General features: G+C 45.5%; 1 protein-coding gene across 1 annotated transcript; it reads left to right on the top strand.

The window, feature by feature from the left end:
* Positions 1-1,118: 1,118 nt before the first annotated feature.
* Positions 1,119-27,590, top strand: EHHADH (enoyl-CoA hydratase and 3-hydroxyacyl CoA dehydrogenase). Its single transcript, XM_027875403.1, has 7 exons — positions 1,119-1,231; positions 8,487-8,590; positions 12,913-13,085; positions 14,586-14,697; positions 15,709-15,813; positions 18,396-18,737; positions 24,781-27,590. The coding sequence occupies exons 1-7, from the start codon at positions 1,158-1,160 to the stop codon at positions 26,040-26,042; spliced, it is 2,172 nt and encodes a 723-aa protein (XP_027731204.1). The 5' UTR covers positions 1,119-1,157; the 3' UTR covers positions 26,043-27,590.

Genomic DNA, 27,590 nt, shown 5'->3' with positions numbered 1-27,590 from the left:
AGCCAAAGGATCCCACCCCATCCTCTTTCCCCTCTGGGAGTGCATGCTCACAGTGGGCAAGAAGGCGTGTGACAGAATAAAGGAAATGAAAGCTGGACAGTTTAGACACTGCCACTTAGATTTGACTGCCTCAGCTTTCCTTTCATGATCTTTGAAAATAGAAGCTCTACTTTGGACCGCTGCTTCTGTGAGATGGTTATTGAGACTGAGTTTGGAAATATCTCCGTTCTTCAGTTGCCTAACAAAAGACTTTGCATTTTGCCACAGAGATAATAGGGAGTCTCTGAACTTCTAGAGTAGGGATGAGGAACCCGTGGCCCCAAAGCCAATGTGGCTGCGGCTTTTTTCTGAGTCCAAGCTCTACAGAACAAATCCTTTTATGAAGTGGATTTGTTCTGTGAAGTTTGGATTCAGTGAAAGGGCTGCACTTGAGGACCTAGAGGGCCACGTGTGGCCCCTAGGCTTCGGGTTCCCCACCCCTGTTCTAGAGCAAGGGAGGAACATCACCAGGCTTTGCTTTGGGGATATCTCTTTTACAAATCCTATGGTAATTTTTTGTGTTCATAACACCTTCATTTCTGAATCTATGGTCATCGACCCCCACCCCAGCAAACCATCGCTTGTTGCAAAGAATAAAAAGGAAACGGGGAGGAAAAAGTCAGAGTATGTGCAGGAAGGCCTGTCTGATTCGTTTTTCTGGAGTGGCTCTGTGGCAGAACCCCTGTGGCAGTCAGTGTACAGGCGTAGGTGGAAAGTGGAAAAGAGAAGATGACTTGCAAGAGGAGAGCCCCGGAGGGAGACTACAGCCCGGACGGGAAGGTTGGAATGCGCGCATCTGGGACCTGGGCGCCCAGCTGAGAAGAGCAGAGGGGGAGGCCCTGAGCAGGAGGGCAGCGGGGGGAGGGGAGACAGTAGGGATCTTGGAGGTGGAGCAGTGAGGCAAAGGACCGTGACCTGAAGGGAGTGCCAGGCTTCCCAGGGGTGGGTCTAGAGGTGGTGCCGGCTCTGGAGGCTGGGTAGGGAGAGACTAAGGAGAAGGATCCCGAGTGGGAGGGTGGGGGCGGGCCACGGGACCCCATTGGCCGAGAGCGGGTCCTCCCCTCCCTGGGTCGCGTAGAACCAGGACTGGAGGACTTGACCAGTGACTGGAAGGCGCCATGGCTTCCTACACGCTTTTGGACAGCTCTCTGGCTGTGATCCGCCTGCGGAACCCGCCCCTCAATACCCTTAGGTAGGTGAGACAAAGGGGGCACGACTCCGCAGCTCCTCTGTGGCGGTCCGCCCGCTGAGCCCTGAGGCCCCCGCTCACGAACGAACCGCCCGAGCTGGGGGGAAGCTCAGGGCTCAGCCCCTCCCATCCCTGGTGGGACTTCGGCCGCGCTCTGGATTCCCACGGGCCCTAGCAGGGCTGTTCTCAGAGATCACCTCCCCGCCCCCCCAAGAGCTGGAAGGGATTTGGACAGCCTAACCAAGGACCGGCCTGGGCGATCCCGCGGGTTCCTGCCAGCTTAAATTTCGTGCTCTGTGATTTGTGCTTAGAAATCAGCTGGACGTTAAGCAAACGAGCAACACGCATTTAACAAGCGCCTACTGTGTGTCAGGCTCTGGGCGTAATAAGACAAAAAACCTACTTGTCCCCTGACCAAGGAACTTCTAGGATCATTGATTTAGAGCTCAGACGGACCTTAAAAGACACGAGTTCAACTTCTTCATTCCTCAGGAGAGGACACTGAGGCTCCTGATGGTTAGGCACTAAGAGGGGAGGAAGGATTTGAGCCAAGTCTTGCTACCTCCAAGGCAGGTGCTCTACTCACTATGCCAATTTGTTCGACATGAGCTGGAGGGGACTTGGAGAACCTCCTCTAAGTTGGAGTCTGTGAACTTTAAAAAGCATATATTTTGATAGCTGTATTTAATATTGATTTCATTTGTAATTGTGCATATTTTATTTTATGCATTAAAAAACCTTATTCTGGGGCAGCTAGGTGGCCCAGTAGATAAAGCACCGGCCCTGGAGTCAGGAGGACCTGAGTTCAAATCCTATCTCCGACCAGACACTTGACACTTACTAGCTGTGTGACCCTGGGCAAGTCACTTAACCCCAATGGCCTCACTAAAAACAAACAAACAAACAAACGAACAAACAAAAAAACCTTATTCTGAGAAGTGATCCCTAGGCTTTGGTAGGCTTCCAAAGGGGACTATGACATAAAAAATTTTAAATTTAAAAAAAGGGTAAGATCCCTTGCTCTAGTGACTTATTTTTGATCAATGACCTTCCACTTCTGCCACTCCAGGCACCACAGACTTTGGCCAAATCAAGCCTGGAAGGGGCTCAGCCCACCTAGAGCTACAGAACATTATTAGATGTTGCCCAGTCCAGTGCGGCCTCCAGTTGTATTTCCACAGTGTGATTTCAGACGTTATGTCCAAAGCCATTTGCAATTATATGTATATATAACATATATTATAAGTAAATTTGTATATATAAATAAATTATAAATAAATTTATATATATAAATATAAATATAGACATTTAGGAATTATGTAGTTTCAGCTGGAAGGAACAGAGATTCTTGAGACCAAATTGAAGGAGAAGGGATTTAGATGTCATCAATCATGAATATTTAGTCAGTCAATAAACATTGATTAAGTACTGTTGAGGTGCCAGGCTTGTGCTAAGCTCTAGGGTTAGAAAGAAAGGCAAAAACAGTCCCTGCCCCCAGGGAGCTCTCAGTCTAATGGGGGAGACAACATACAAAAAAACTAGGAACATTACAAGGAAGGTATGTATAGAGTTGTCATTATTGTTCATTAGTTTCAGTTGTATCTAACTCTTTGTGACCCCGTTTTTTCTTGGCAAAGATACTGGAGTGATTTTTCATTTCCTTCTGTTCATTTTATGGATGAGGAAACTGAGGCAAACAGGGTCAAGTGACTTGCTTAGGGTCACACACCTAGCAAGCATCTAAGACCAAATTTGAACTCAAGAAGATGAGTCTTCCTGACTGCAAGCCCAGCACTGCAAGCCCAGCACTCCATCCACTGCACCACCCAGCTCCCCATACAGAGTAGATGGAAAGTAATCTGAGAGGGAAGGCACTGGGCACTGGGGGTGCCAGGAAAAGCCTCCTGCAGAAGGTGGAACTTGAACTGAGCCTTGAAGGAAGCTAAGAGGCAGAGATGAGGAGGGAGGACATGCTAAACATGGGGCACAGCCAGTGCAAAGGCCTGAGGAAGGAGTCCAGCTCCAGTGGGAAGGACCTGAGAGATTCTTTTCCCAGCCAGAGCTGTAGCTTAGAGGTCATCCTGCCTCTCAACACTCACTGCCCGAGTGACCTGCACCAAAGCATTCCCCCTCTCCCAGGAGCCTCATCTGTAAAACCACTGATTGTTGCCCCCCTGGGGTTTCCAAGAGATCTCCAGGGCCTCTGAGTGCCCTTCCTGCTCTAGCTTCATCATGCCAAGATCTTTCTCCTACAATTCTCTCAATTTTATAGGCAAGGAAACCCAGTCCTCCAACTGCAAACCTGTGTTCTTCCCACTACACCCAATTTCCTTTCTCAGTCATCATTTGACATAGATTTAGAGCTAGTACGTATCTTAGAGGTAATCTAATCTAATGCCCTCATTTTGCAGATGGGGAAACTGAGGCCCAAAGAGGTACAGTGACTTTGAAACACTACCTTTAGAGTCTTTTTCCAAGGGAAGGCCCAACCTGGGGGCCAGCCTTATCTTACTTTGTGTGTGAAAGCAAGCTCCTGCTTCATCTCTAGGGAAAATACCAAAGGAAGGAGCCCCTTCAAGCCTCCTTTACCACTGAAGCTGGAATGGACACTGGTCTGGGAAATGAGAACTATTCTTTTCTAAAGCAGCTTAACCCAAGGACTTTGGGGCTTTATTGAACTAGAATTCTAATCCCTGGAACCAAATAAAAGCTGATTAGATGTGGCCTTCTCTGAAGAGCTAGCTTACTGTGCAGGTTTGTCTACTTTTATTTAATAAGCGGTGAATGTCTTTGTGAAAGCCGTTTGGCCCTGGCTTTTGCAAGACCTTGGAAGGAAAAGTGCTTTGAGGTGAGCAGAAAGGGAGACAGCCTTACCCAAGTTCTATTTCTTATAGGTGTTTGAAAGATTGATAAAGTAATGTAGGTATAATCCTTTAATCTGGCTGAAAAAAAGAGGGGAAGGTGATGGAGGGGGCTTTGGAGAAGCAGCTGGGTCTGAATTACAATTGTTCCCATATGCAAGGCCTATGAGAATCATCACATCTCTATTGTGCTTTCTTGCTTTGTCTTATTTGAGCCTCTGGATTATGGATTATATATTATGTATATATATATATATACACATATAATATGGATTATATAGATTGGGAGCTGGGAGGGACTTTAGAGATCATCCCCCTTATTTTGCAGATGAGGAAACTGAGGCAGAGAGAGTTTAAGTGATTTGCCTTAGCTAGTAGGTGTCTAAGGTAGGATTTGAACCCAACTCCCCTCCCAACCATCTATAATGCTACCCCTCCTAGTAGCCTCAGTTAATGATGATTGCAAAATTAACAAAAAGCAGTATGGCAGGGGGCATTGGTTTTAATTTAATTAAATTAAAAATAAGTGCTATCCTTTGTTAATTTTGTAGTTATCATAGATCTGGAAAAAACATGACTTTTGGACCCTGTAGCATTATGCAATCGTGCCAAACATCTCTACACGCAGCATATTTGGTACTTGAGTAAATGGTCAAAGGTGAGTTAAACTCTAGGTTTAATGGTGAAAGGGAAATAGGGGAAAGGTAATTACTATATTTACTATCATCCTTCTCCCTTTTATTTCTAGATATATTTCCTCCAAAATGGTGGGAGTAGGGTAAGGGGAGAAAAAAGGAGGAGAGAACTGGTTCTTACAATTTTTATTATTTGTTTATTTTTAACATTCTTTAAAAAAAGTTTTTAACATTCTTTAAAAAGATTTAAAAAAAAATTCCAATTCTCTCCCTCTTCCCCATCCCTTCCTCACCCAAATAGAAGGCAAGAAATATGATATCAATTATGCATGTGAAATCATGCAAACCATATTTCCATATTAGCCATGTTGCAAAAAAAAAAAAAGTGAAAAAATTATGTTTTCATCTGCATTCTGACTCCATCAATTCTTTCTCTAGAGGCGGATAGCATTTTTCACTGTAAGTCTTTCAGAATTGTCTTGTTATCATTGTATTGCTGAAAATAGCGAAATTATTCACAGTTTATCATCATATGATATTGCTCTTACTGTACACAATGTTCTCATGGTTCTGCTCACTTCACTTTACATCAGTTCATGTAAGTCTTCCCAGGTTTTTCTGAAAGTATTCTGTTCATCATTTCTTATAGCATGATAGTATTCCATCACAATCATACACCACAACTGGTTCAGCCATTCCCCTCAATTTCCAGTTCTTTGCCACCACAAAAAGAGCTGCTATAAATATTTTTGTATAAATAGGTCCTCCCTTTTTTTTTTTTATCTTTGGGATACAGACCTAGTAGTGGTATTACTGGATCAAAGAGTATGCATAGTTTTATAGCCCTTTGGGCATACTTCCAAACTGCTTTCCAGAATGGTTGCATTAATTCACAGGTCCACCATCAGTGTATTAGTGTTCCAATTTTCCCACATCCTTGCCTTCATTTACCATTTTCCTTTTCTGTCATATTAACCAATCTGATAGGTGTGAGGTGGTACCTCAGAGTTGTTTTAATGTGCATTTCTCTAATCAATAGGGATTTAGAGCATTTTTCATATGTTTTATTTATTAGTTCAATGAGTTGTTTTTTTTTTTTTTACTTTCAATTTTATTACTCTCTCCTTTGATTTTCAGCATTTCCAATTTGGTGAGGAATTACTGTCTTAGCAGCATGGTTTGGAAATGTTGTTTGTCAGTCTCCTAGTCATTCTTCCTCCCTTTTTAATGGAATGGGCTTCTTTGAGAGCTGGTGGGTTCTTCTCCTTGGAGGTCTTCAGGCTGAGATTGGAACAGAATATTCCATAGAATATGTTGTAGTGGGGATTTCTATCAGGTATGAGCGGACCAGATAAGAATAATAATACAACATTTCTATAGCGCTTACTATGTGCCAGGAACTGTGCTAAGCTCTACAGTTATCATATTTGATCCTTGCAAGAGCCCCGAGAGGTAGGTTTTGTTATCATCCCCATTTTACAGATGAGGAAACTGAGGCAAACAGAGGTTAAGTGACTTGCCCAGGGTTCCACAGCTAGTAGGTGTCTGAGTCTAGATTTAAACTTGTCTTCCTGACTCCAGGCCCAGCACTCAATCCTCCTTGTCCCAAGGACCTCCAAGGTCCCTTCCAGCTCATGGTTCTGTGCCTCTGGGTTCACCCCTGTCAGATTGGCAAAGATGACAAGAAGGGAAAATGACAAATGGCCACAACAAGAATCTAGACAAGGTGAAATAGTCTGAGATTGTTTGTTAGCACAACAGGGAAGGCAGTGTCTCCAAAGAGGGGCCCAGGAGGAAGAAGGTCCCTGGATTACTGTCCTGTTGCTTTTGTTTAGGTCATCCAGTATTCCCAAGGAGTGGGAAGCAATGGGTGTGACTGGTATCTGATCCTTAAATTACCCCCTTATTCTCCCCCCTCCCCACCTCCTGCCCCAATTCTGTTATCAGAGAGTGATAGATCAAGAAGAGGAGAGAAGGAGGGAAGGAAGGTGGGGAGGGTGGGCAATGCAGTGGGACAGTGTGGGGTCTGGGTCTGAAGGTCCCTCCCCTCCCCTCTTCCCCACATATTCCTTGTGTCTCTGCTCTGCTACTGTCCTACACACAGAACAAATTATACTCATCATTGGCAAGGCCCTCTTACGGGCAAAACATTAACAGGCTGCACCTGCGGCTCACTGCATGAGTGCCCCCAGGCTCAGCTTAGCTGCCTGCCTGAGTCAGCTGTTCTAAGGTCATTCCCTCTCCTTCAGGCCATACTTATGGCAGAAATCAGGAACTTTCACGGAGGCTGGGGCAACAGACAGATAAAAGACCTGCTGCCTCCATCTTTGAGCCTTTATAATTCCACTCAAATGCCACTACCTCCAGGAAGCCTTCCTTAATTCAGTCCTGGTCGTTAATGAGCTTCCCGCTGGAGCTGAACAGTGCTTTATAATGTACTTATTATTTGAGCTTATTTTTTGTGGTTAACTTTATTCCCATATCGAGGGGCCAGTACCATCCAAGTGGTTATTGATTATATCTTTGTTGTTGGTCAGTTGTTTCAGTCATGTCTGACTCTTCGTGACCCCGTTTGGGGTTTTCTTTGCAGAGGGATTGGGGTGGTTTGCCATTTCCTTCTCTAGCTCATTTTATAGATGAGGAAACTGAGTCAAATAAGGCTAAATGACTTGCCCAGGATCACACAGCTAGTAAGTTTCTGAGACCAGATTTGAACTCAGCTCTTCTTGATTCCAGGCCCGGTGCTCTATCCACATCTTGCTGCCCCATTGATTACATACCTAAGATAATAATAATAGACAGCATTTATATAGTGCTTTAAGATTTACAAAGCACTTTATCGATATTATCTCATTTCCTCCTCACAACAACTTGAGAGGCAGGTGCTGTCATTAACCCCATTTTACAGATGAGAGTAGAGTCTGAGATGTCAATAGGACCTCCCAGGTTTAATGTTCAATGGGCAGTTGGTCAGTATCTTGAATGTACCCACTTTTATATACATTGTCTCCTCCATTAGAATGTGAACTCCTTGCAAGCAGCTTACATATTTTGCCCTCCTCTGTATCCCTAGTGCTTAGCACAGAGCCTGGTACATGTTAAGCTCTTAATAAATACTGGTTGATCAATTGATTGATTGATTGATTGATTGGAACTCAGGAGAGAGACTAGGACAAGATAAATAGCTAAAGAGTCATTAGTGGGGCTGCTAGGTAGTACAGTGGCCCTAGAGCCAGGAGGACCTGAGTTCAAATTCAGCCTAAGATGCGTACTAGCTGTGTGAGCTTGGACAAGTCACTTAACCCGGATTGCCTCAAAAAATAAAAGAATAAAATAAAGAGTCATTAGAGCTTATGGAACAGAGAAATGATATGGTCAGATCTGGGCTTTAGAAAAGTCACTTTGACAGTTGTGTTGTTTGATTGGAGTAGTGAAGCAAAAGAGACTGATCATTCAGGCAAAAGGTGATGAAGATCTGTTCTAGAGTAGTAGCTATAAAGGGACAGGTTCCAGAGCCATTGTGGATGGAGAAAGGACTAGACTGGTGGTTAGATGTGAGGGTCAAGGGAGAGCAGGCCTCAGGCAGGTATTGTGCCCACCTCAGCATGTCACCACCAGACAGGGCAGGGCAGGGTTGAAAAAGAAGTGAAAACCACGGGAAACAAGGCAATGAGAGCGAGTAAGTGTTTTCCCATTGTTGGAGTGGGGAGCCCATCATGGCAGGACCATGGGTCCTGAACTTTGTTCCTCTGTCTCTCCCAGGAAGCCTGTGATCGCAGGCCTGATGGACAGCCTGAGGAAAGCTGAGACCGACCCGGCTGTGAAAGCCATCATCATCTGTGGAGCGGATGGAAAGTTCTCTGCAGGTAAGTGTGGCTCTCTGGACCCCTCCCCCTCATTCTCCCAGGTGCTCTCTTGTCCTATGCTGTACTGTGGGCCTCAGTGGGGAATGCCTTTGGGCAGGGCAATGAGTATAATAATAACTCACATTTCTGTCTTGCTTTAGAGAGTCATCCTGGTGTTATACATAGAAAACAGGCCTCAGAGCCAGGAAAACCTGGGTTCAAATCATGCTTCTGACAATTATATTCATAGGATCATAGATCTTGTGCTCTTAGAAGTCACTTAACCCAACCCCCTTATTTTACAGATGAGGAAACTGAGGCTAAGAGGAGCTAAGTTCAAACAGGGAGGGAGGATGGAAAGAAGGAAAAAAAAGAGGGAAGGAAGGAAGGAAGAGGGAGAAAAAAGAAAAGAAAGAAGGAAGGAAGAGAGAACGAGGGAGAGAAAGAAAAAAGGAAAGAAGGAAGCTAGCTGAAGCTCACAGAAGCAAAGAGTGAAAGAAAGTGAGAAAGTGATAAGAGAGAAAGAAAGAAAGAAAAAGAAAGAAGGAAAGAAAGAAGCTCTAACAGTCTATTTGATGGAATCCTAATAAAGCTGCCCCCAGCTCCAACATTCTAACTTCCTTACGAGCCCCACTGAATAGCAGGCATGTCCTGATTTAACCAAACAGTCTGGCTTTAACCACACCCCAGGCCCCCAGACTCGGTCACAGGCCCCGCTGAACAGCAGGCCCACTGATCCTACCTAGCCACTGTCCCCTCCCTCCACTCAATGTCCCAACTTTGTCACATATGCCTCATCGCTCGCCAGAACAACAGGTGCGTCCACGAGCTCACATTTCTCACAGAAACAGCAGGAGTGTCCGTGTGACGGGATGCCAGCCGTTGCCTCTAGCTAGCCACTGCCCCCAGACCCATTCCTCATATCCCTCACAAGTAAAGCAGGCTGTCCGTGCAGCTCACCCCGACCACGTCCATCTAGTCTCACAGGACCACCGTACCCAGCCAATCAGAAAGCAGCACCGCCAGGATGCTCGAGCAGGATGCAGACTCCAGAACGATAGGAGAGACTTGCCCTAAGTAGGCACCTGCGTAGCAATAACAAAAGCTGTCCTTTAGGCGAAGTCATGACATAGACTTATTATAATATCATGATGATACATAGATAACCCCCCAATGCATTTTTCTGTATGCAGGCCCAGGTCCTCTGAGGCTGGGACCCCTCCCCTATTACCTAGTCCCTTAACAAACCCCTCTTGCCTTTTTAATATTCATAATTTCTGCTATGTAATTGCATCTTTACCCTATAAAAATCCATCTTACTTTCACTAAAGTTGCTGGTTCCTCTTGGAGCCTAGCCTGTTTCTGAGGAGCGTCAATCCCCAAGAAATGTCTTTACTTGGATCAGAGGTGGTCTGACTCTGAATTCTTTGAGACTATCACCACAACCTACCCACTAGACTATGCTGCTTCTCCTCTAGAGCAGCTGAGGAATTGTTTTTTCCAACAGGAAAGAGGAGAAGTACAAAGGAAACCTTCCCTTCTCCAGAAAACAAGGCTTTAGTCGGTCCCTTTTAGGGCCAGGCTCCACCGAGGCCGCTAGCTGGCCGCTCGAGAGCTCTGCTCCAACGGTGTCGTGCCCACCACAGGGCACACGATTTTGCCCCTTAAGTACTGGAGCCTGGGTGCACGGACCTCGGTGGCACCCCCTGGTGTCCGAGGAGCACGGCGCACTCCCTCCAACACGAGACCTCCAAGGTGATCCATAGGAAAGAGAGAACCAGGCCTGTGCCACCCCTCACCTAACAAAGTATGGAGGAGGGGATTTCCCTGAAAGGGTGACAGGAGGAGATCTTCGTTAAAGACATTTACAAGATTATTGAAAGTCAGAGTTGAAAGGGATGTCAGACGTCATCTAGCCAAACCATGTTGTCAATCACTGTCCAAGAGAAGTCACCCCCCAGCCCCTGACTGAAAGCCGTCCTGGCCTTCTGGAGGCTCCGTGGTAACAGGGCAGACACACACAGGAAGTGGAATGGTCCTTAGGGCTTAGCGGCAAAGCCGAGGGCGCTGCATCGTCCCCAGGGTCGTTGTCACTGAGAACTTCACATCGGTTTCTGATTTTGAACCCGTTGGCGATGCCAAGGATTTTGGTAGCAAGAACCTTCTTACCCGGGACCTTGCAGTCATTGTGGCTTTAGCGCTGCAGAAGCAGCTGCCGGATCCTAACTTGGGAGGGTGAGGCGGGGTAAATGGCTGCTTGGGACAGTGGCTGGACTAGGGGTCTGGGACCAGTCCTGCTGCCAGGGCTCTTGGCCTTCACTGCCCATGGGTGGAGGGTGGTGAGGAAAGTGGGCCCTTTTTCCACAATGACTGTGGTACCTGGACTGGAAGCAAAGCCAGTGGCCTGGAGGTCACTGCTATTCCCAAGGCTCTCACTGGCCGTGTGACTGTTAGTGCAAGATGGAATGCAAGGCGCTGTACTCTAGACCTCATTTTTCTCATCTGTAAAATGAGAGGGTTGGATTCAGCTCTAAGGTCCCTTCCAGCTGCAAATCTGTGGTTCATGCACCTCTTTGTTTTGCAGATAGGGAAACTGAGGCTGAGAAAAGATAAGTAAAGAACGTGGTTACCTTTTCTCCAGCTTTTTATGCCAAGTTGGCAAACCTGAGTAAGAATAACACCCCATTTGCATGGCATGTTACACTTGGTAAACTCTGGGTACCATTTCTTCCCACATATACTCTAACCAGTCACACTCACTTTCCATTTAGAGAAAGAAAACATTTCCCCGACACCATCGATGCCCTGTTCTTGCTCTCAGCTGTCCTCGATCTCTTTGTTCGTGTAGCCCTTCAAGGCTCTGGACCTGTTGTTACTGATCACAGAGCACTGATGTTACCTAGAATGAATGACCTGCTTTCCAGGCCTACTGTCCCTATTTCCCTGGAACGGGACCTTTTACCGAGACAACTCCTCTCTCCCAGGCTTGTTGCTTCATGCCAGATGACTCATCTGCTAATCCCCTCTCCGGTTTGGGGGCAGAAATGGGTATTATCCTCTTGGCTTTGGGGTAGAACAGTCTTCACTGGCGAGAAAGCGCAGCCTTTTCAAACACAGCAGCTCTGGCAGGCCCCGACCCATCCTTCACGCCCCATCTAGGCATCCACCTGGGGCTGATGCTGGCTGCCTGTGTGGCTGGGCAAACCGCTTCTTCCCACTGGCTCTTGGCAGGCCCTCCAGCATCTTTGCCAAGAAAACTCTGATGGGGGTCCCAAAGACCCTGGAAATGACTGAACAACAGCAACAAAATGTATGTTCCAGGGTGGGAGATTTTATATCCACGCCTATTAATAGGGGATAAAGCTGGTCATTCCAGCCTGGCAAAAAAAAATTATTGGAGCTGTGCTCTGTCCTCTGATACATGCTAGAGAGCCCAGGGATTAGTTCAGTGCCTGGAACATAGTTGATGCTTAATAAATGCATACTGACTGACTGACTAACCATTCTTCAGGGCTCCGTGTCAGCTGTAGAGCTGACAAGTTTGCCTTTGTTCAAATCACTGATAAAGACATTAACCAGAACAGGACAGAGTGCTCCTCAGATATTCTTTGGGCCTCCTCAGCCCACTGTCCAGAACCCACCCAACTTTACTTCCTAATGGCACTCTTACTCCAGAACCTTCAATGGCTCCCCATTCTCTACAAGATGAATTTTATTTTATTTTATTTTTAGGCAGTTGGGGTTAAGTGACTTGCCCAGGGTCACACAGCTAGTAAGTGTCAAGTGTTTGGTCTGAGGCTGGATTTGAACTCAGGTCCTCCTGACTTCAGGGCCAGTGCTCTATCCACTGCACCACCTCGCTGCCCCCTACGAGATGAATTTTAGACATCTTAGTCTGGATTTCAAATTACTCCATGATCCAATTTTCTAATTGGATTTCAAATTTCTCATTTCAAATGATCTAATTTTCTAGTTAGGAATAAGAGATGGGGCATGATAATCCCCCAGACCATGATCTGACCATGGAGAGAGGGAACGTCTGTGACTTCTCTTTCCTGGGGAGGAAATAGGTTGGCTCCCATGCCTGGAATGCACTCACTCCTCATCTCTGCCTCTTACTTGATTGACTCTTATGTCTCCATTTTATAGGTAAGGAAACTGAGGCTCAGAGAGATAAATTAGGAGAGCTCATAAGAGTCAGAGGTAGGATTTGAACTCACATCTTGCTGACTTTGTCTAGTGCTCTGTCCATCACACCTGACTGCCTCCCAAAAGCTGTCTAGTGGGTTTATCCTGAACAAGGCTTTTTCCCCATAACACTTTTATTCTCTTTATTTCCTTAGGTGCTGATATTCGAGGCTTTAGCCAACCAGTTATGTCAACCGGTTCATTACTCTCAGTAGTTGAAAGCCTGATGGAAATGGAGAAGCCTTTGGTGGCTGCCATCCAGGGCCTGGCTCTGGGAGGAGGCCTGGAATTGGCTCTGGGCTGTCACTACAGGATTGCTGATGCCAAGGTGACAGCTCTGGGTGGACCATGGAGCTCTCTCTCTGACACCAACTTTAGACCTCACTCCAGACGATTGTCGAAAAGGCCACCCTCACCTGGGAGGAGAGAATGACCAGGGGCTGGGCTGAGTTGTGGTTGTCCTGTTGAGTCATGGCCAACACTTCATGACCCCGTGGACCAGACTGCCCATGGGGTTTTCTTGGCAAAGAGACTGGAGGGGTTTGCTATTTCCGTTTCCAGAGGTTAAGTGACTTGTCCAGGGTCACACAGCTGCCCCTTGTAATAGCATTTTCTAAACCAAGAAAATTGCAGCTAGGTGGCGTCATAGCGCACAGAGCGCCGCACCTAGAGTCAGGAAGACCTGAGTTTAAATGCGGCCCCAGACAGTACTAGCTGTGTGACCCTGGGCAAGTCACTTAACCCCGTTTGCCTCAGTTTCCTCACCTGTAAATTGGAGATAACAACAGCATCTACTTCCCAGGGTTGTGAGAATCAAGTGAGATAATAATTGTAAGGTACTTGGCACATAGCAGGCCCTATATCAACGTTAGCTATTATGATGATTAGATCACATTTGGAGCATCGTTCATAGGATTAGCCCTGGAAGGGACCTTTGATGTCAGTTAGTCCAATTTTCTCATTTTGTAGAAACAGGAGCAGGCTCAGAACATAATTGCCCAAGGGCCCCCTGTAAGTGGCAGACTCCCAATTCCACTCTGCAGTTCTCAGTGCCTTGGTTTGAAAAGAACTTTGAAAAGCTAGAGTGTGTCCAAAGGAGGCCGTACCCCAGGATGACCCGTTGGAGGAGCAGAGCCTGTTTAGCCTGCGTAAGAGACAACCCAGGGGCAGCTAGGTGGAGCAGTGGATAGAGCACTGGCCCTGGACTCAGGAGGACCTGAGTTCAAATCTGGTCTCAGACACTTGACACTTACTAGGTGTGTGACCCTGGACAAGTCACTTAACCCCATTGCCTACCCCCCCAAAAAAATAAAATAAAATAAAAGGGGGCACCTAGGTGTCTCAGTGGATAGAGCTCCGGCCTTGAAGTCAGGAGGACCTAAATTCAAATCTGGCCTTAGACACTTGACAGTTACTATCTGTGTGACCCAGAGCAAGTCACTTAAGCCCGATTGTCTCACAAAAAAAAAAAAAAATAAAGAGACAACCCAAAGGGCTGTGATGGCTGTTTGCAGTTATGAAAGGCTGTCAGTCATGTGGCAGAGGGGTCAGGCTCATTCAGCTTGGCCCCAGACGATAGAACTGGGAATTATGGAAGGGAATTTGTACAGTGACCGGTTGGGTTTGACGTCAGGAAAGGGAATTGTCCTTGCATGGAGTCTCGGAGCAGAGGCTGAGGCGGCCCCTGTTGAGGATGTGATGGTGGGGATCCCTTTCTGTCTCTAGGTGGGTCAGGATGGCTTCCAGGGTGGGATTCTTTGTGAATGCATGCTTCTGCTGACTCTATCAGAACAGCTTACCAATCTGGGTGTACTTCCATATTTGATAGGCTCAAGTTGGTTTCCCAGAGGTCACCATTGGACTTCTCCCTGGTGCCAGAGGGACCCAGCTTCTTCCCAGGCTCATTGGGATACCTGCTGCCCTTGACCTGATCACCTCAGGTAAATCCAATCGTCTATTATAATATATACACGAGTGAGGCTGAGAGGGGTGGGCAATCCACTGTGCAAGGAGTCTGAAGACAAGCATTCTAGTCCGGCTCATGTCCCTACCTCACCAAATGCACTTGGGCTCATCCCTCTGGCCCTCAGTTTCTTGGTTCTTGGATAATGGCGCCTGTCGAGCCTACCTCTTGGGAGTGCTATGACCAAATAAAGTCTCAACTTTATTTGGCTTCAAGGGGAAGGTTGCCTAGAGGGGGTGGTATCTGAGCTGGTCCTTAAAAGATGGGAAAAGAGATGTGGATGAGAGGGAAAGATTTCTTCCATGAGGAAAGACTGTTGTGTGGGAAGATCTGCTTGGCCCCACAAGGTAGACTAACTTGGAGCAGTGGATGGAAGTCTCAGAGTGACAGTTTTGGGTTGGATGTCAAGAAAAAATCTTAATAATCAAAGCGGTCCCAAAGTGAGAAGCAGGGGTTTCCCCATCACTTGGAAATCTTTAAGCAAAGGCTGGATGGCCATTTGTCAGCCATGTCATGGTGGGGACTATTTGGTTGATCGAGAGTTAGAAGAGATCTCAGAGACTATGTAGTCCAATCCCCTCATTTTACAGGTGTGGAAACTGAGGCACAGAGTACAAAACGATTTGCTCAAAGTCACACAGCTAATAACTATCTGAGATTTGGATTTGGAGAGGCAGTGTGGTATAGTTTAGAGTCAGAGGACCTGGGTTCAAATCCTAGCTCTCCCACCATCACACTATGGGGATGACCCCATTTGTCACTTCCTGTCTCTTAGCCTTAATTCCTCATCTGTAAAATGAATGGGCTCGACCAGGTAACCTCTAAGGTCCTTTCCAGGTTTAAAACTGTCATGATGACCCAGGCTTTATGACTCCAATGCCAAATGTCTAATCCGGTCTACCACACTGCCAACCAAGTTGGCTTCCAGCTCAGAAATTTTGGGGTTCTGGGATTATCACCCTTTTGTCCAAATACTTCTTTGTTGCAGGGAGACATATTTCAGCTCCTGAAGCACTCAAACTGGGATTACTGGACAAAATTGTGAACTCAGATCCCGTTGAGGAAGCCGTCAAGTTCGCCAAAAAAGTTTCAGGTAAGGAAAGAGCTTTTAAGCATTATTGGCACTATTTTGAAAACATTTCAGAAGCCACTCAACCCAGTTCTTAGACAGGTAGGCAGGCTAAAACAAGTCTTGGTTGGGTTGAATAAATCAAATCACTCCACACTTTGTTTTTGTTTTTGTTTTTTTAGGCAATTGGGATTAAGTAACTTGCCCAGAGTCACACAGCTAGCAAGTGTCAAGTGTTTGATCTGAGGCCGGATTTGAACTCAGGTCCTCCTGATTTCAGGGCCAGTGCTCTATCCACTGTGCCACCTAGCTGTCCCCACTTCACACTTTTTAAAACGTTAAGATGCTAAGCCTTCATAACATAACTTAATGAGAACACTTTTCTATTGAATAAATCCATGATAAGTTTTGGATTGAAGGGAAGGGAGGTCCTTACTCAACTGGAGTGATATTGCATAGGAACTGATTGGCTGAAAGTCAACTAGATAAGAATCCAAGAGATTTTGAGATTTGAGTTAGTGGAGAAGAGAGCTTGTTCCAGCTAACACCTTGAGAAGGAATTGATTGAGGAAAGAAAAGCAGAGCTAATTAGGGTTAGTGCTAGTTAAATGTCTGTGGCAGGATTTGAACTCAGGTCTTCCTGACTCCAAGTCCAAAACTGTGCACCTTAGCTGACTAATTGGTTGTCTACTCATAATCATAGTAAGAAGCACACCAGTGGGGGCTCATGAGTCATAGCTTTAGAAAGACACCTTCTGTTCTTTCAGGACTACCCTAAGAGCCCCAAAGGGACAAAGTAGTCATGCTCTGGGCACCCAGCTCTTCAGTGGGAGTGTAGCTTCAAAGCATGAACTGCAGGTGACAAATATCATCCACCCCTCGGTTAGCATTGTTCTGATACACAGACATGACAAGCTCTCCACTGGGGATTCTAACATGGTTTGGCTCATAGGTTCCTTTGGCAAAGTCTAAGATCCTCCAGGTTCCATCTTCTAGAGATGTAAGAAAGCAATCAACCCACAAACATTCATAGTTCAGTCTCTGTGTTTGGTGCTAGTGATACAAAGACAAAAGTGAAACAATCCTTGCCCTCAGGGAGCCTACATTCTAATGTATCTACACAAATGAGTTCCTTCAGAGTAGGGACTGTATTATTTTCTGAATTTGTATCCCCACTGCCTAGCACTGTACCTACCACATAGTAGGCACTTGGTAAATGTTTTTACTGTCTGATTGATTTCTCGGTAAATGCAAATTTTTAAAAAATGTTTAAAAATTATTTAATTTTTAGTTTTCAACATTCACTTCCACAAGATTTTGAGTTCCAAATTTTCTCTCCATCTCATCCATCTCCCCACCCCAAGACAGCGTGCATCCTGAATACCCCTTCTCCTAATCTGCCCTCCCTTCTATCTCCCCCCACCCCCTTCTCTTTTTTCTTTTCCCAACATTTCACAATTTGGCCACTGGAGGGCGCCTGGATATTGAAGAATCCTTGGAAAATTTGGTGATCTTAGGATAAGATAGGAGGGATAATTCATTGCCAGTGTAGATCCTTGAAGATGTTCTGGGGTTCAGAGGATCCTAGAGACTATCTAGCTCAGCCCCCCTCATTTTACAATGGGGAAACTGAGGCCCAGAGAAAACGACTAGCCCAAGCCTACACAGTTAGTAAGTGAAAAAGTTAGGATCTGAACCCAGAGCCTCTGACTCCAAAGCCAGTACCCTTTTTGTTACACCAGAAGCTAAAGTACCATAGGAATATATTGTTGTTAATTGTTCAGTCGTTTCAGTTGTGTCCAACTCTTCATGACCCCATTGGGAGTTTCTTGGAAAAGATACTGGAGCAGTTTGCCATTTCCTTCTCCAGATCATCTGACAGAGGAGAAAATTGAGGCAAGCAGAGTTATGTGACTTTCCCAGGGTCACCCAGCTAGTAATCTCCTGAGGCTGGGTTTGAACTCTTCCCGACTCCAGGCCCTGCGCTCTATGTGCTAGGGCGCCACCTTGTGCCCATCATAGAAATACAGCATCCTCAATTTGGAGCTAGAAGGCACCTTAGAACGAATTTGTTGAGGACAGGGATGGCAATTTGATAAGCAGAACCTCCAAGTCTAAAGCCAGTGCTTTTCCACAGAACCTCACAGCATCAGGGGGAATTCAAACCCAAGTCTTCCTGGCATTAAGTTCATCTACAATGCTCCGAAAATTCTTTTGAAATAAGTATTTTTTAGAGAATGCCTTAACCTGAGTACGTTTTTCCTTTAAAATCCCATGAACAGACTCAAGTTCTCCCCTAGCATCAAATGAAGGTTGGGTGCGGATGGACCAGTAGGTGGATGCTCATTTTCGTGAGGGAATTAAGGAATGGAAAATTTCCTCAAATTGGTGAAACACCAGCTAGCGAGGACAGGCACGAAGTGAGAACATGTCACAGCTGCTATTATTAGGGACTTACTAATTGTCTTAATGAGTATAATTAAAATCTCAACATTAATTACTTAGTGAAATGAGTCTTGTTTGTGTTTTTTAATTTCTCTTTCCTGGATGTGCCTGCTCACGGGTAACTTTTAGAAGGTTCTGACTTCAGTTCCGTTTTCTTTCAGGTCAGCCCATAAGCTCTCGGAGACTCAAGACAAGGCAGGTTCAGAAGCTGCCAAATATGGACGCAATTTTCCAGGAAGCCCTGCTCAAGATGAGGAAACAGTACCCAGGGTGTATTTCTCGGGAGGCCTGTGTCCAAGCTGTCCAGGCTGCTGTCCAATACCCCTATGCAGAAGGGAAAGAGAAAGAGAAAGAGTTGTTCCTGTACCTTCTGAGTTCAGGACAAGCTAGAGCCCTGCAGTATGCCTTCTTTGCTGAGAAATCTGTGAGGAAGTGGTCAGTTCCCTCTGGAGTGTCATGGAAGACCTCCTCAGCACAGCCTATCTCCTCTGCAGCAGTAGTGGGTAAGAAGCACCGATAGTCTATGCAATTTTCCACACCAGAGCATTACAAAACATTTGCTTAGGTCCTAGGGCAAGAAGCCCAATCTCTTAGGATCTGTGACCCCTTCACAAACACAGGCATAATCCCTGTGTGGTTTAGGAGACAGCCTTCATGAGTTACTAACGTTCATAGTTCTGTGGCTCTCTACTCGTTCATGGAGTCACAGAATTACTAAATCAGAGAGGTAGAAGGGACCTCAGTTGGCCTCTTGGAAGCTTCTCCCAATGGCTCCTGGTTCTGTCTTCTGGGACCAAACAGGACATGTCTAGTCTCCTGCCTCCCTCAGTCTTTCTCCAGCCTTAACCTTCACTCAGTTTCTTCAAGTGGTCCTCCTTTAACATCAACTCCAGGCTCTTCACCCATCCTCATCACCCTCTTCTGGACGCTCACTGAGCTTGTCAGTGGCCATCCTGAATTGTAGCTCCCCAAACTGAACACCCATGAAGGCTTCTCCAGGTGATGTCGGACAAAGGCGGAGTACAGAGGGACCACCATGTCCTTGTTCCAAGAAGACACGGCTCTCCCTACAGCCCAGGATCACATCCACTGTTTTAGTTGATGCATCTCATGGCTAATAGATACTAAATTTTTCGTTCACCAAAGTGCCCAGATCTTTTTCAGAATAATTGTTTTCTATCCATGCCTGCCCATCTTATTTGAGCCATCCAGTTAGTTAATAAACACTTATTAAGTGCTTGGTATGTGCCAGACATCATGCTAAGTACTAGAAGCCACATGGTGCTGGGAGATAGGCACTCTGGATATTAGTAACCCCATTTTAGAGGTGAAGAAACTGAGGCTTAAACTTACGTGACTTGGCTAAGATTATATAACTAGTAAGTGTCAGAAGAGGGCTCTGAACCTAGGTCTTCCTAACACAAAGTCCAACACTATTCACTCTCTGGTTTCCTCCACTGATGGCAACAGATTTCAACCCTCCCATGCCTTCTCAGCCCAAGGGACTTTTCTCCATGTCCCCCCATAAATACTCCACCCAAAGTGCTGGGGGTCTTCTTCTGGTTCTTTGGACATACAGACATGGTTATCAGTGGAGCATGTGGGTGGACCATGGGTCATTGCTCACCCGTGCCCTGTGATGAAGCCATCTACTTCTCCAGCTGCATGTTTCTCTGATGACATCTTTTACTCTCCTTCTCTTGGGCAATTCTTGGTAGGTAATGTGGGGCAGCCTGTTTGTGCCTACCATGGGCTGTTGCATTTCTCTTTGGATACAGCTTTAATTCTTTGAAGACAGTGATACTTCATGCTTGGTCACCATGCAGCATCCTTAGAAAAAAGTGTTTAAGAAATGGACCATTCTTTTGGGGACAAGCTAGGGGATTACAAAACATGGCAGTTTCCCTGAAGGCAGTTCAGTCTGCTCTCCTATTCTGGACCTACTTCACTGTCAGTGTCTGTCTAAGCTATATGCACTGATGGAGTCTACTTGAGTATCATTGTCTGCCTATCAGACATTTTTCATCCACTTGGTTTTTCTTGTGTGGATACTTAGGCCCAACTCATAAGAATGATTATAGATCTTATTTAGGAGACCACACTTTTCTGGAACTTGATGAGATCAGTATTCTATCACCTGGAAACTGCAGTAGTGGAAGGACCTGTATGTGTCTAGAGAATCTCTTCTATACATCTTTTTGTACTTTTCTCATCAACTTCTAGCACAGGAACTGGCATATATCAGTTACTTAAGAAATGTCCATTGAATTAAATTAACTACATATATGGGGCTAGCCAAAAAAGGAAGTGTTTTTGAGTGCTTGAAAAAGCCCTTTTTGTTCTGTACTCTTTAACTATTATGATATAACAATAATTATTATTAGTGGAGTTAATATTCTTAGAATATAACTTCTTGAAGATGAGGAGGGCAAGTAGGAGGAAGAGAGAAGCACAGCAAGTGTTGGGGGGCTGCCAAGGGTATAGTCCAGGGATCTGTTCTTGGCCCTGTGCTATTTAACATTTTGATCAGTGACTTGGATAAAACAACAGAAAGCATCTTTGTCAATTTTGAAGGTGACATAAAGCTGGGAAGTATAGCCATCACAATGGATGAGTGGGTCAGGACCTTGACAGGAGAGAGCACTGAGTTGAATCAAATAAGATTAAACTTAATAGAAATAAATATAAAGTCTTAAATAGGAGGATCCAAAAATCAACTTCACATATACAAGACTGGGGAGGCATGGTGAGACAGTAGTTTGTCTGGAAAAGATCTGGGGGTCTTATTGGACCACAAGCTCAATATGAGTCATGGCAGCAAAGAAAGCTAATGTGAACCTAAGATTGCATTAAGGGAGACATAGCATCCTTTTTCTGGCCATGTCTACTTAATAGTGTCAGAAGGGGTGCAGCCAAAATGACTGCCACCATGCTCTAGCTGCCTTCTCCCTCCAGCCCTCTGGAGGGAGCCCTCTCTCATTGGTGAGTTCTTCCCAGAACCTCCATTTTGAGGAAGGGCCAGACCAGCCATCCTTTAATCTCCAGACATTGATATTGTGTCGCTATGTAGGTGCCACTCCCTGAACCCTGCTTTGTGTTATCTTTCAATATTAGAATGTAATTAGAATGCAATCTACTTGAGGGCAGGGACTTTCTTTCTTTTTGCTTATATTTGTATCCCCAACATTTACCTGATACAGAGTAAACAAAAGGTGCTAGGTTTGGACAAAGGGAAGACAGATGCGGTTCCTGCTTTTGCTAACCTACCTGTTGAGTCATTGACCCTCTCTGGGTCTCAGTTTTCTCACATACAAAGAGAGAGAGTCAGGCCGGATGGCCTCTGGAGTGTATGTCCTGCCACTGAGGGAGGGCACTGTTGTCTTGGGGCCAAGGGCCAAAATAATGCATCTTGAACCCAACTCCCAATTCTCTCCTGGTAGGAAAATTCTCCCACTGTCTTGGAAGCCATAAGTCACCCCCATCCCAGTGGCTGGGCCCTGCCAGGGTGTCCTGAATGCTACATAGGCCTGGACACCTTTATCCAGAGACAGCAACGCTTTTGCATAGCTGGAGTGGGGAGGAATCATTACATGTCTGGGCAGCCTAGGCTATGAGAGAACCAGAAAGAGGTCCCTGAGGGCTGTAATAGCTGCCCAAACCTCTTGTGGGAGTGAGCAGCAGCGCCCAGCTGAGGCCTGGCTCCAAATGAATGAATGAACAAATGAATGAATGAAAAAATGCACTGTCTATATATCTAGTACATTCCAGGTACTTTGCTAAGCACTTGAGATACTCATACAAAAGTGAAACAGTCCTTGCCCCCCAGAAACTTCCATAGGGAGAGATAGAGGGGAATGGTACTCAGAGAAGAGAATTATGGTCTGGAAAGTCACAGAGATGGTGAGTGGAACAAGACGGCATCTCCAACCTGTTTGAGCATGCCAAAATGGTCATATCACTAATATGGTGTCAGAGGCAGGATTCAACCAAACCCAGGTTGTCTTGACTCAAAGGCCAGCCTTTGACCCACTCCACATAGCTGCCTGTATAATTATAAGTGATAAGTTTTTTCATCCATATGTCTGATTTCAGCAGTGGAGGGAATGAAGAAAAGACTAGTGCTTGGGGTCCCAGAGGGAATGAGCCCCAGTTTGATACTGTGTGATGACCAGTCTCTTTCTCTTTATTTTTTTTTAATTTTGAGTTCCAAATTTTACCCCATCTCACCCCTCCCCCCACTCCAAGAGGGCATGCATTCTGAATACCCCTTCTCCCAGTCTGCCTTCCCTTCTATCTCTCCCCCCTTCTCTTATCCCCTTCCCCTTCTATTTTCCTGTAGGGCAGGATAGATTTATGTACCCCATTTCCTGTATTTCTTATTTACCAGTTGCATGTGAAAACATTTTTTTTAAACATGTGTTTTTAAAACTTTGGGTTCCAAATTTTCTCCCTTCCTTCCTCCCCACCCACCTTCATTGAAAAGGCAAGCAATTCAATATAAGTTATACATATGCAGTTATGCAAAACACTTCCATAGTAGACATACTGTGAAAAACTAACTCTATTTCCCTTAATTCTATCCTGCCCCCCCATTTATTCTATCCTTTCTTTTGACCCTGTCCCTCCTCAGAAGTGTTTGCTTCTGATTACCCCCTTTCCCAGTCTGCTCTCCTCTCTATCATTCCCCTGCTCTCTTGTCCCCTTCTCCCCCTATTTTCCTGTAGGGTAAGACAGATTTCCATACCCAATTGAGTGTGTATGTTATTCCCTCCTTAAGCTAAATACTGTGAGAACAAGATTCACTCATTCCCTCTCACCTTCCCCCGTTTCCCCTCCACTGTAAGAGCCTTTTCTTTTCTGTTTTTTTTTGTGAGATAATTTACCCTGTTCTACCTCTCCCTTTCTCCTTCTCCTAGTATAATCCTCTCTCACCCCTTAATTTTATTCTCCAGATATGACCCCTTCATCTTCAACTCACCCTGTGCCCTCTATCTATCTATCTATCTATCTATCTATCTATCTATCTATCTATACACACATACATATAATTTTTTCCCTCCAACTACCCTAATACTGACAAAGGTCTCATGAGTTACAAATATCATCTTTCCATGCAGGAATGTAAACAGTTCAATCTTATTAAGTCTCTTATGATTTCTCTTTCCTGTTTACCTCTTCATGTTCCACTTGAGTCTTGTGTTTGAAAATCAAATTTTCTATTCAGCTCTGGTCTTTTCATCAAGAATGCTTGAAAGTCCTCTATTTCACTGAATGACCATTTTTCTCCTGAAGGATTATACTCAGTTTTGCTGGGTAGGTGATTCTTGGTTGTAATCCTATCTCCTTTGCCCTCCAGAATATTATATTCCATGCCCTGTGGTCCCTTAATGTAGAAGCATGATTTTCTTGCATCACTCTCATTTCTCTTCCCAGTTTTTCCTCTACTTCTCTTACTTGCTTCTCAAAATCCCTTTTGAGCTCTTCCAAGGCCTGGGACTGATTCATATTTTTCTTAGAGGCTTTGTACACAGGAGCTTTTACTTTGTTGTCTTCTTCTGGTTGTACGTTTTGATCTTCTTTATCACCAAAGTAAGATAATATAGTCTGACTCTTTTTGCGCTGCTTACTCATGATCCTGGCCAAATACTTGAGTTTTAAACTCTTTGTTAAGGTAAAAGTCTGCTTCCAATGTGGAGAATGTACTGTCCCAAGCTTTGGGGATTTGTACAGCTGTTTTCAGAGATACTTCTATGGATCTGTAAATTTTCAGCTCTTCCAAGGTGCTATGATAAGGGGTGAGGTGTTTCCTCTCCACCGCCACAACAAGCTCCACCATGCCAGCGCTCCTCCTCGCCCCAGGACCACCCCTCAGAACTGTGACCCAGATCCAAGCATGGGCAAAGCAAGAGATTCCTGCCTCAGCCCTGGCAAAGACATCCTTGCAATCCCCCTCTGATCAGCCACTCGATTCCCCCTCAGTCTGTGGGCCGGAAGCTCAGGAGGCAGCTGCTGCCCTGGGCCACACTCGGGATTTGCGGCTGAGACCTAGCTTCTCTCTCATCGTAGTCACAGACTTTTCCCACTGACCTTCCAAGTTGTCTTTGGTGTTCATTGTTTGAGAAGTCTGGAAACCGCCACAGCTGCCTGTGATTCAGTCCTCTGAGGCCTGCTCCAGGGTCACTGCAGCCTGCTCGCCCAGGCTGAACTGCGCTCTTCTCCCTGCCTGGTGCAATATACCTTTCTGATCAACCATCCAGGTTATCTTGGGCTGGAAATTTGTTTCACTCTGTCTTTTTGTGGGTTCTGATGCTTTAGAATTTGTTTAGAGCCATTTTTTTACAGGTATTTGGAGGGGTTTGGGGGAGAGCTCAAGCAAGTCACTGCTTTCCCTCCGCCATCTTGGCTCTACCCCTCTTTCTCTTTACTTAATGGAACATTTTGTGTGCGCGTGGAGTCCATCCAGTTGTCCAAGGTTGATTTCAGTCTTTTCCCTGGTGAGATGCTTTGCTGTTTCTCACATGGTCCAATCTCTTCTTTTATCTCTAGGTTTGGGAACAATGGGAAGAAGCATCGTCATCTGTCTGATCAGGGCCAACATTCCAGTTATTGCCATGGAACAGGACGAGAAGCAGCTGGATTGGGCCAAAAAGGTGATTGTTTCCCTCTTAGAACAAGAAGCCTCCAAACAGAAACAGAGTGGCCAAGAGTGGAAATGGCCGAGACTCCAGTTCACCACCTCCCTAGATGAGGTAGCAGATGTGGATTTGGTGATTGAGGCTGTTTTTGAGGAAATTGCGCTGAAGAAACAGGTCTTCAGCAAATTGTCAGCCATATGTAAGCCTTCAGCTTTTCTGTGCAGCAATACCTCTGCTCTGGATATCGATGAGATTGCTTTGTCCACACGCCATCCTCAACAGGTCATTGGCACCCATTTCTTCGCCCCAGCTCATGTTATGAAATTATTGGAGGTCATCCCTAGTTGTTATTCATCCCCCACTACCATTGCCACCGTCATGAGCTTGGCAAAAACCATTAAAAAGGTTGGCGTTGTGGTTGGAAATTGCTTTGGATTTGTTGGCAATCGAATGCTGCTTGCTTTCTACGATCAGACTAATTTCTTAATAGAAGATGGTAGCCAGCCAGAGGAAGTTGATCAAGTTCTAGAAGAGTTTGGTTACAGAATGGGTCCTTTTCGAGTAGCAGATCTGTCTGGGTTGGATGTGGGTTGGAGATCACGGAAGAGTCGAGGCCTCACAGGACCTACCTTAGCCCCAGGGACACCCACGCGCCAACGTGGCAGCAAACGGTATTGTCCAATTCCTGATATTCTGTGTGAACATGGAAGACTTGGCCAGAAGACTGGCAAAGGCTGGTATCAATATGACAAACCAATGGGCAGGATTCACAAACCGGATCCCTGGCTTTCTAAATTCCTATCTGAATACAGGCAGAACCATCGTATTGAGCCACGGGTCATAACACCAGATGAGATCCTGGAGCGCACAGTGTATTCCCTCATCAATGAAGGCTTTCGTATCTTAGAAGAAGGCATGGCTGCTGGCCCTGAACACATTGATGTAATCTACAATAATGGTTATGGATGGCCGAAGCACAGGGGTGGACCCATGTTCTATGCCTCCACGGTGGGACTACCCACAGTGGTTGAGAAATTACAGAAATATTACCAGAAGAATCTGGACATCCCCAAGTTGGAACCCTGCAATCTTCTGAAGAAATTGGCCTCCCAGGGGAACCCTCCTCTTCAGGAATGGCAGAGCTTGGGGGGATTTCAAATCAGCAAACTGTGACTTCACTCACAGAGGATCCCCAGGTGAGGCCTTCCACATACCACCCTCAGGCAAACAATGTTGAAACAAATCAAAATTCAAAGGCTAAGATCTATGGGGAAAATCATGGGCATGGTGACCCCTTCTGTGGGGCTGCTCCTGTATGGTGATTCTAATGGTTCAATACCATAAAGAACTTATGGATCAGATCTTCTGGAGGCTCATGGCCACAAAACTTCTTCCCAGGCATCTGAATTGTCTCTTTTGACTTGATTCTATCCTGTGAAAACAGTCCGCCTTGGTAATGTTTCAATGGCATTTGAATAAGAAGTGGTTGGAGGAGCATGATGGGTATAAGACAGGCCCAGAGTCACTGGATTCAACCATCTCCACCAGCTATCACCCGATGCTTCTTCTCTCCTTGGCTAAATGCCTTGAGAAAGCTATACTCAGTGACTCTAGTTCTTCCCTCATTCTCTTCTATGCCCTCTAAAATCATATTTCAGACATCATTATTCATCTGAAACAACTTTCTCTCGATTTACCAGGGATTTCTTCATTGTCAGATCTGGTGGCCTTTGTTCAATCATTCTTTTTTGACCTCTCTTTAGCATTTGACATTATTGATCATGTCCTCCTGAGTAGTCTCATTTCTCTGGAATTTAGTAATACTGTTCTGTTCAGTTTTCCTCCTATTTGTATGACTCCTCCTCAGTCTACTTTGCTGCATCCATGTTGTGCTCATTGATCATGGATGTCCCTTTAAGTTTTATCCTTGGACCTCTTCTCTTCTCCCTCTATGGTCTCTCTCATTTGGTTCCCATGGGTTCAGTAATCTTCTCTTTGAAGATGACTCCCAGATCTAAGTAAGCAACTTCAGTCTCATGAGCTCCAGTCCAGAATCATCAACTGGCTGATAAGCATTTCAAATGAGATGTTCCATTGGCATCTCAAATTCAATGTGTCCAATATAGAACTCTTGCTTTTCCTCTCAAATGCACCCCTCTTTTGAACTTCTTCATTATCATCAAAGACAGGTAAGCCATCCTAGCTAAAGTAACAAGGAACCCTGAGGGAGAGACAGGTGATAGCATGTGCCAAGCAGCTCAAACCACCAGCACTACCTTGACCCCCTCCTCTTTTCAGACCCTGATGGAGATAGTCCAAGACCCTTAATTGAAAAGCTTTGGAAAAAGCAGTGCCTCCCACATTACTGGACCTATTCCAGTCCTGCCCTTCCAGTCACCTTTGGAGAAGTGTGTGCCTTTTTTACCAATACCAGTTGCCACTTATGCCAGGCAAACCCAAGAGTCCTGGCCAAGGTAGCACCTTCCAGATCAAGTGTACTGCTTCTAATCCAGCCTCTACAGTGATCATCTTAAGAACCATCCCCTGTGGGGATGCTATCTGGCAACCATATTCATCATGTTATTATCATAGCTTCTGAAGATGCAGAACAGAAAGTCTTCACTATCAAGATCCAAATGCCACTCAAAGAATTGGAAATTGAGGGGATGCCCTACTATTGGGGAATGGCTGAACAAATTGTAGTACATGATTGTGATGGGA

Source organism: Vombatus ursinus, unplaced genomic scaffold, assembly GCF_900497805.2.
Source record: "Vombatus ursinus unplaced genomic scaffold, bare-nosed wombat genome assembly UNPS02014808.1, whole genome shotgun sequence".
Lineage (NCBI taxonomy): Eukaryota > Metazoa > Chordata > Mammalia > Diprotodontia > Vombatidae > Vombatus > Vombatus ursinus.
This window is presented reverse-complemented; position numbering and strand designations above follow the sequence as displayed.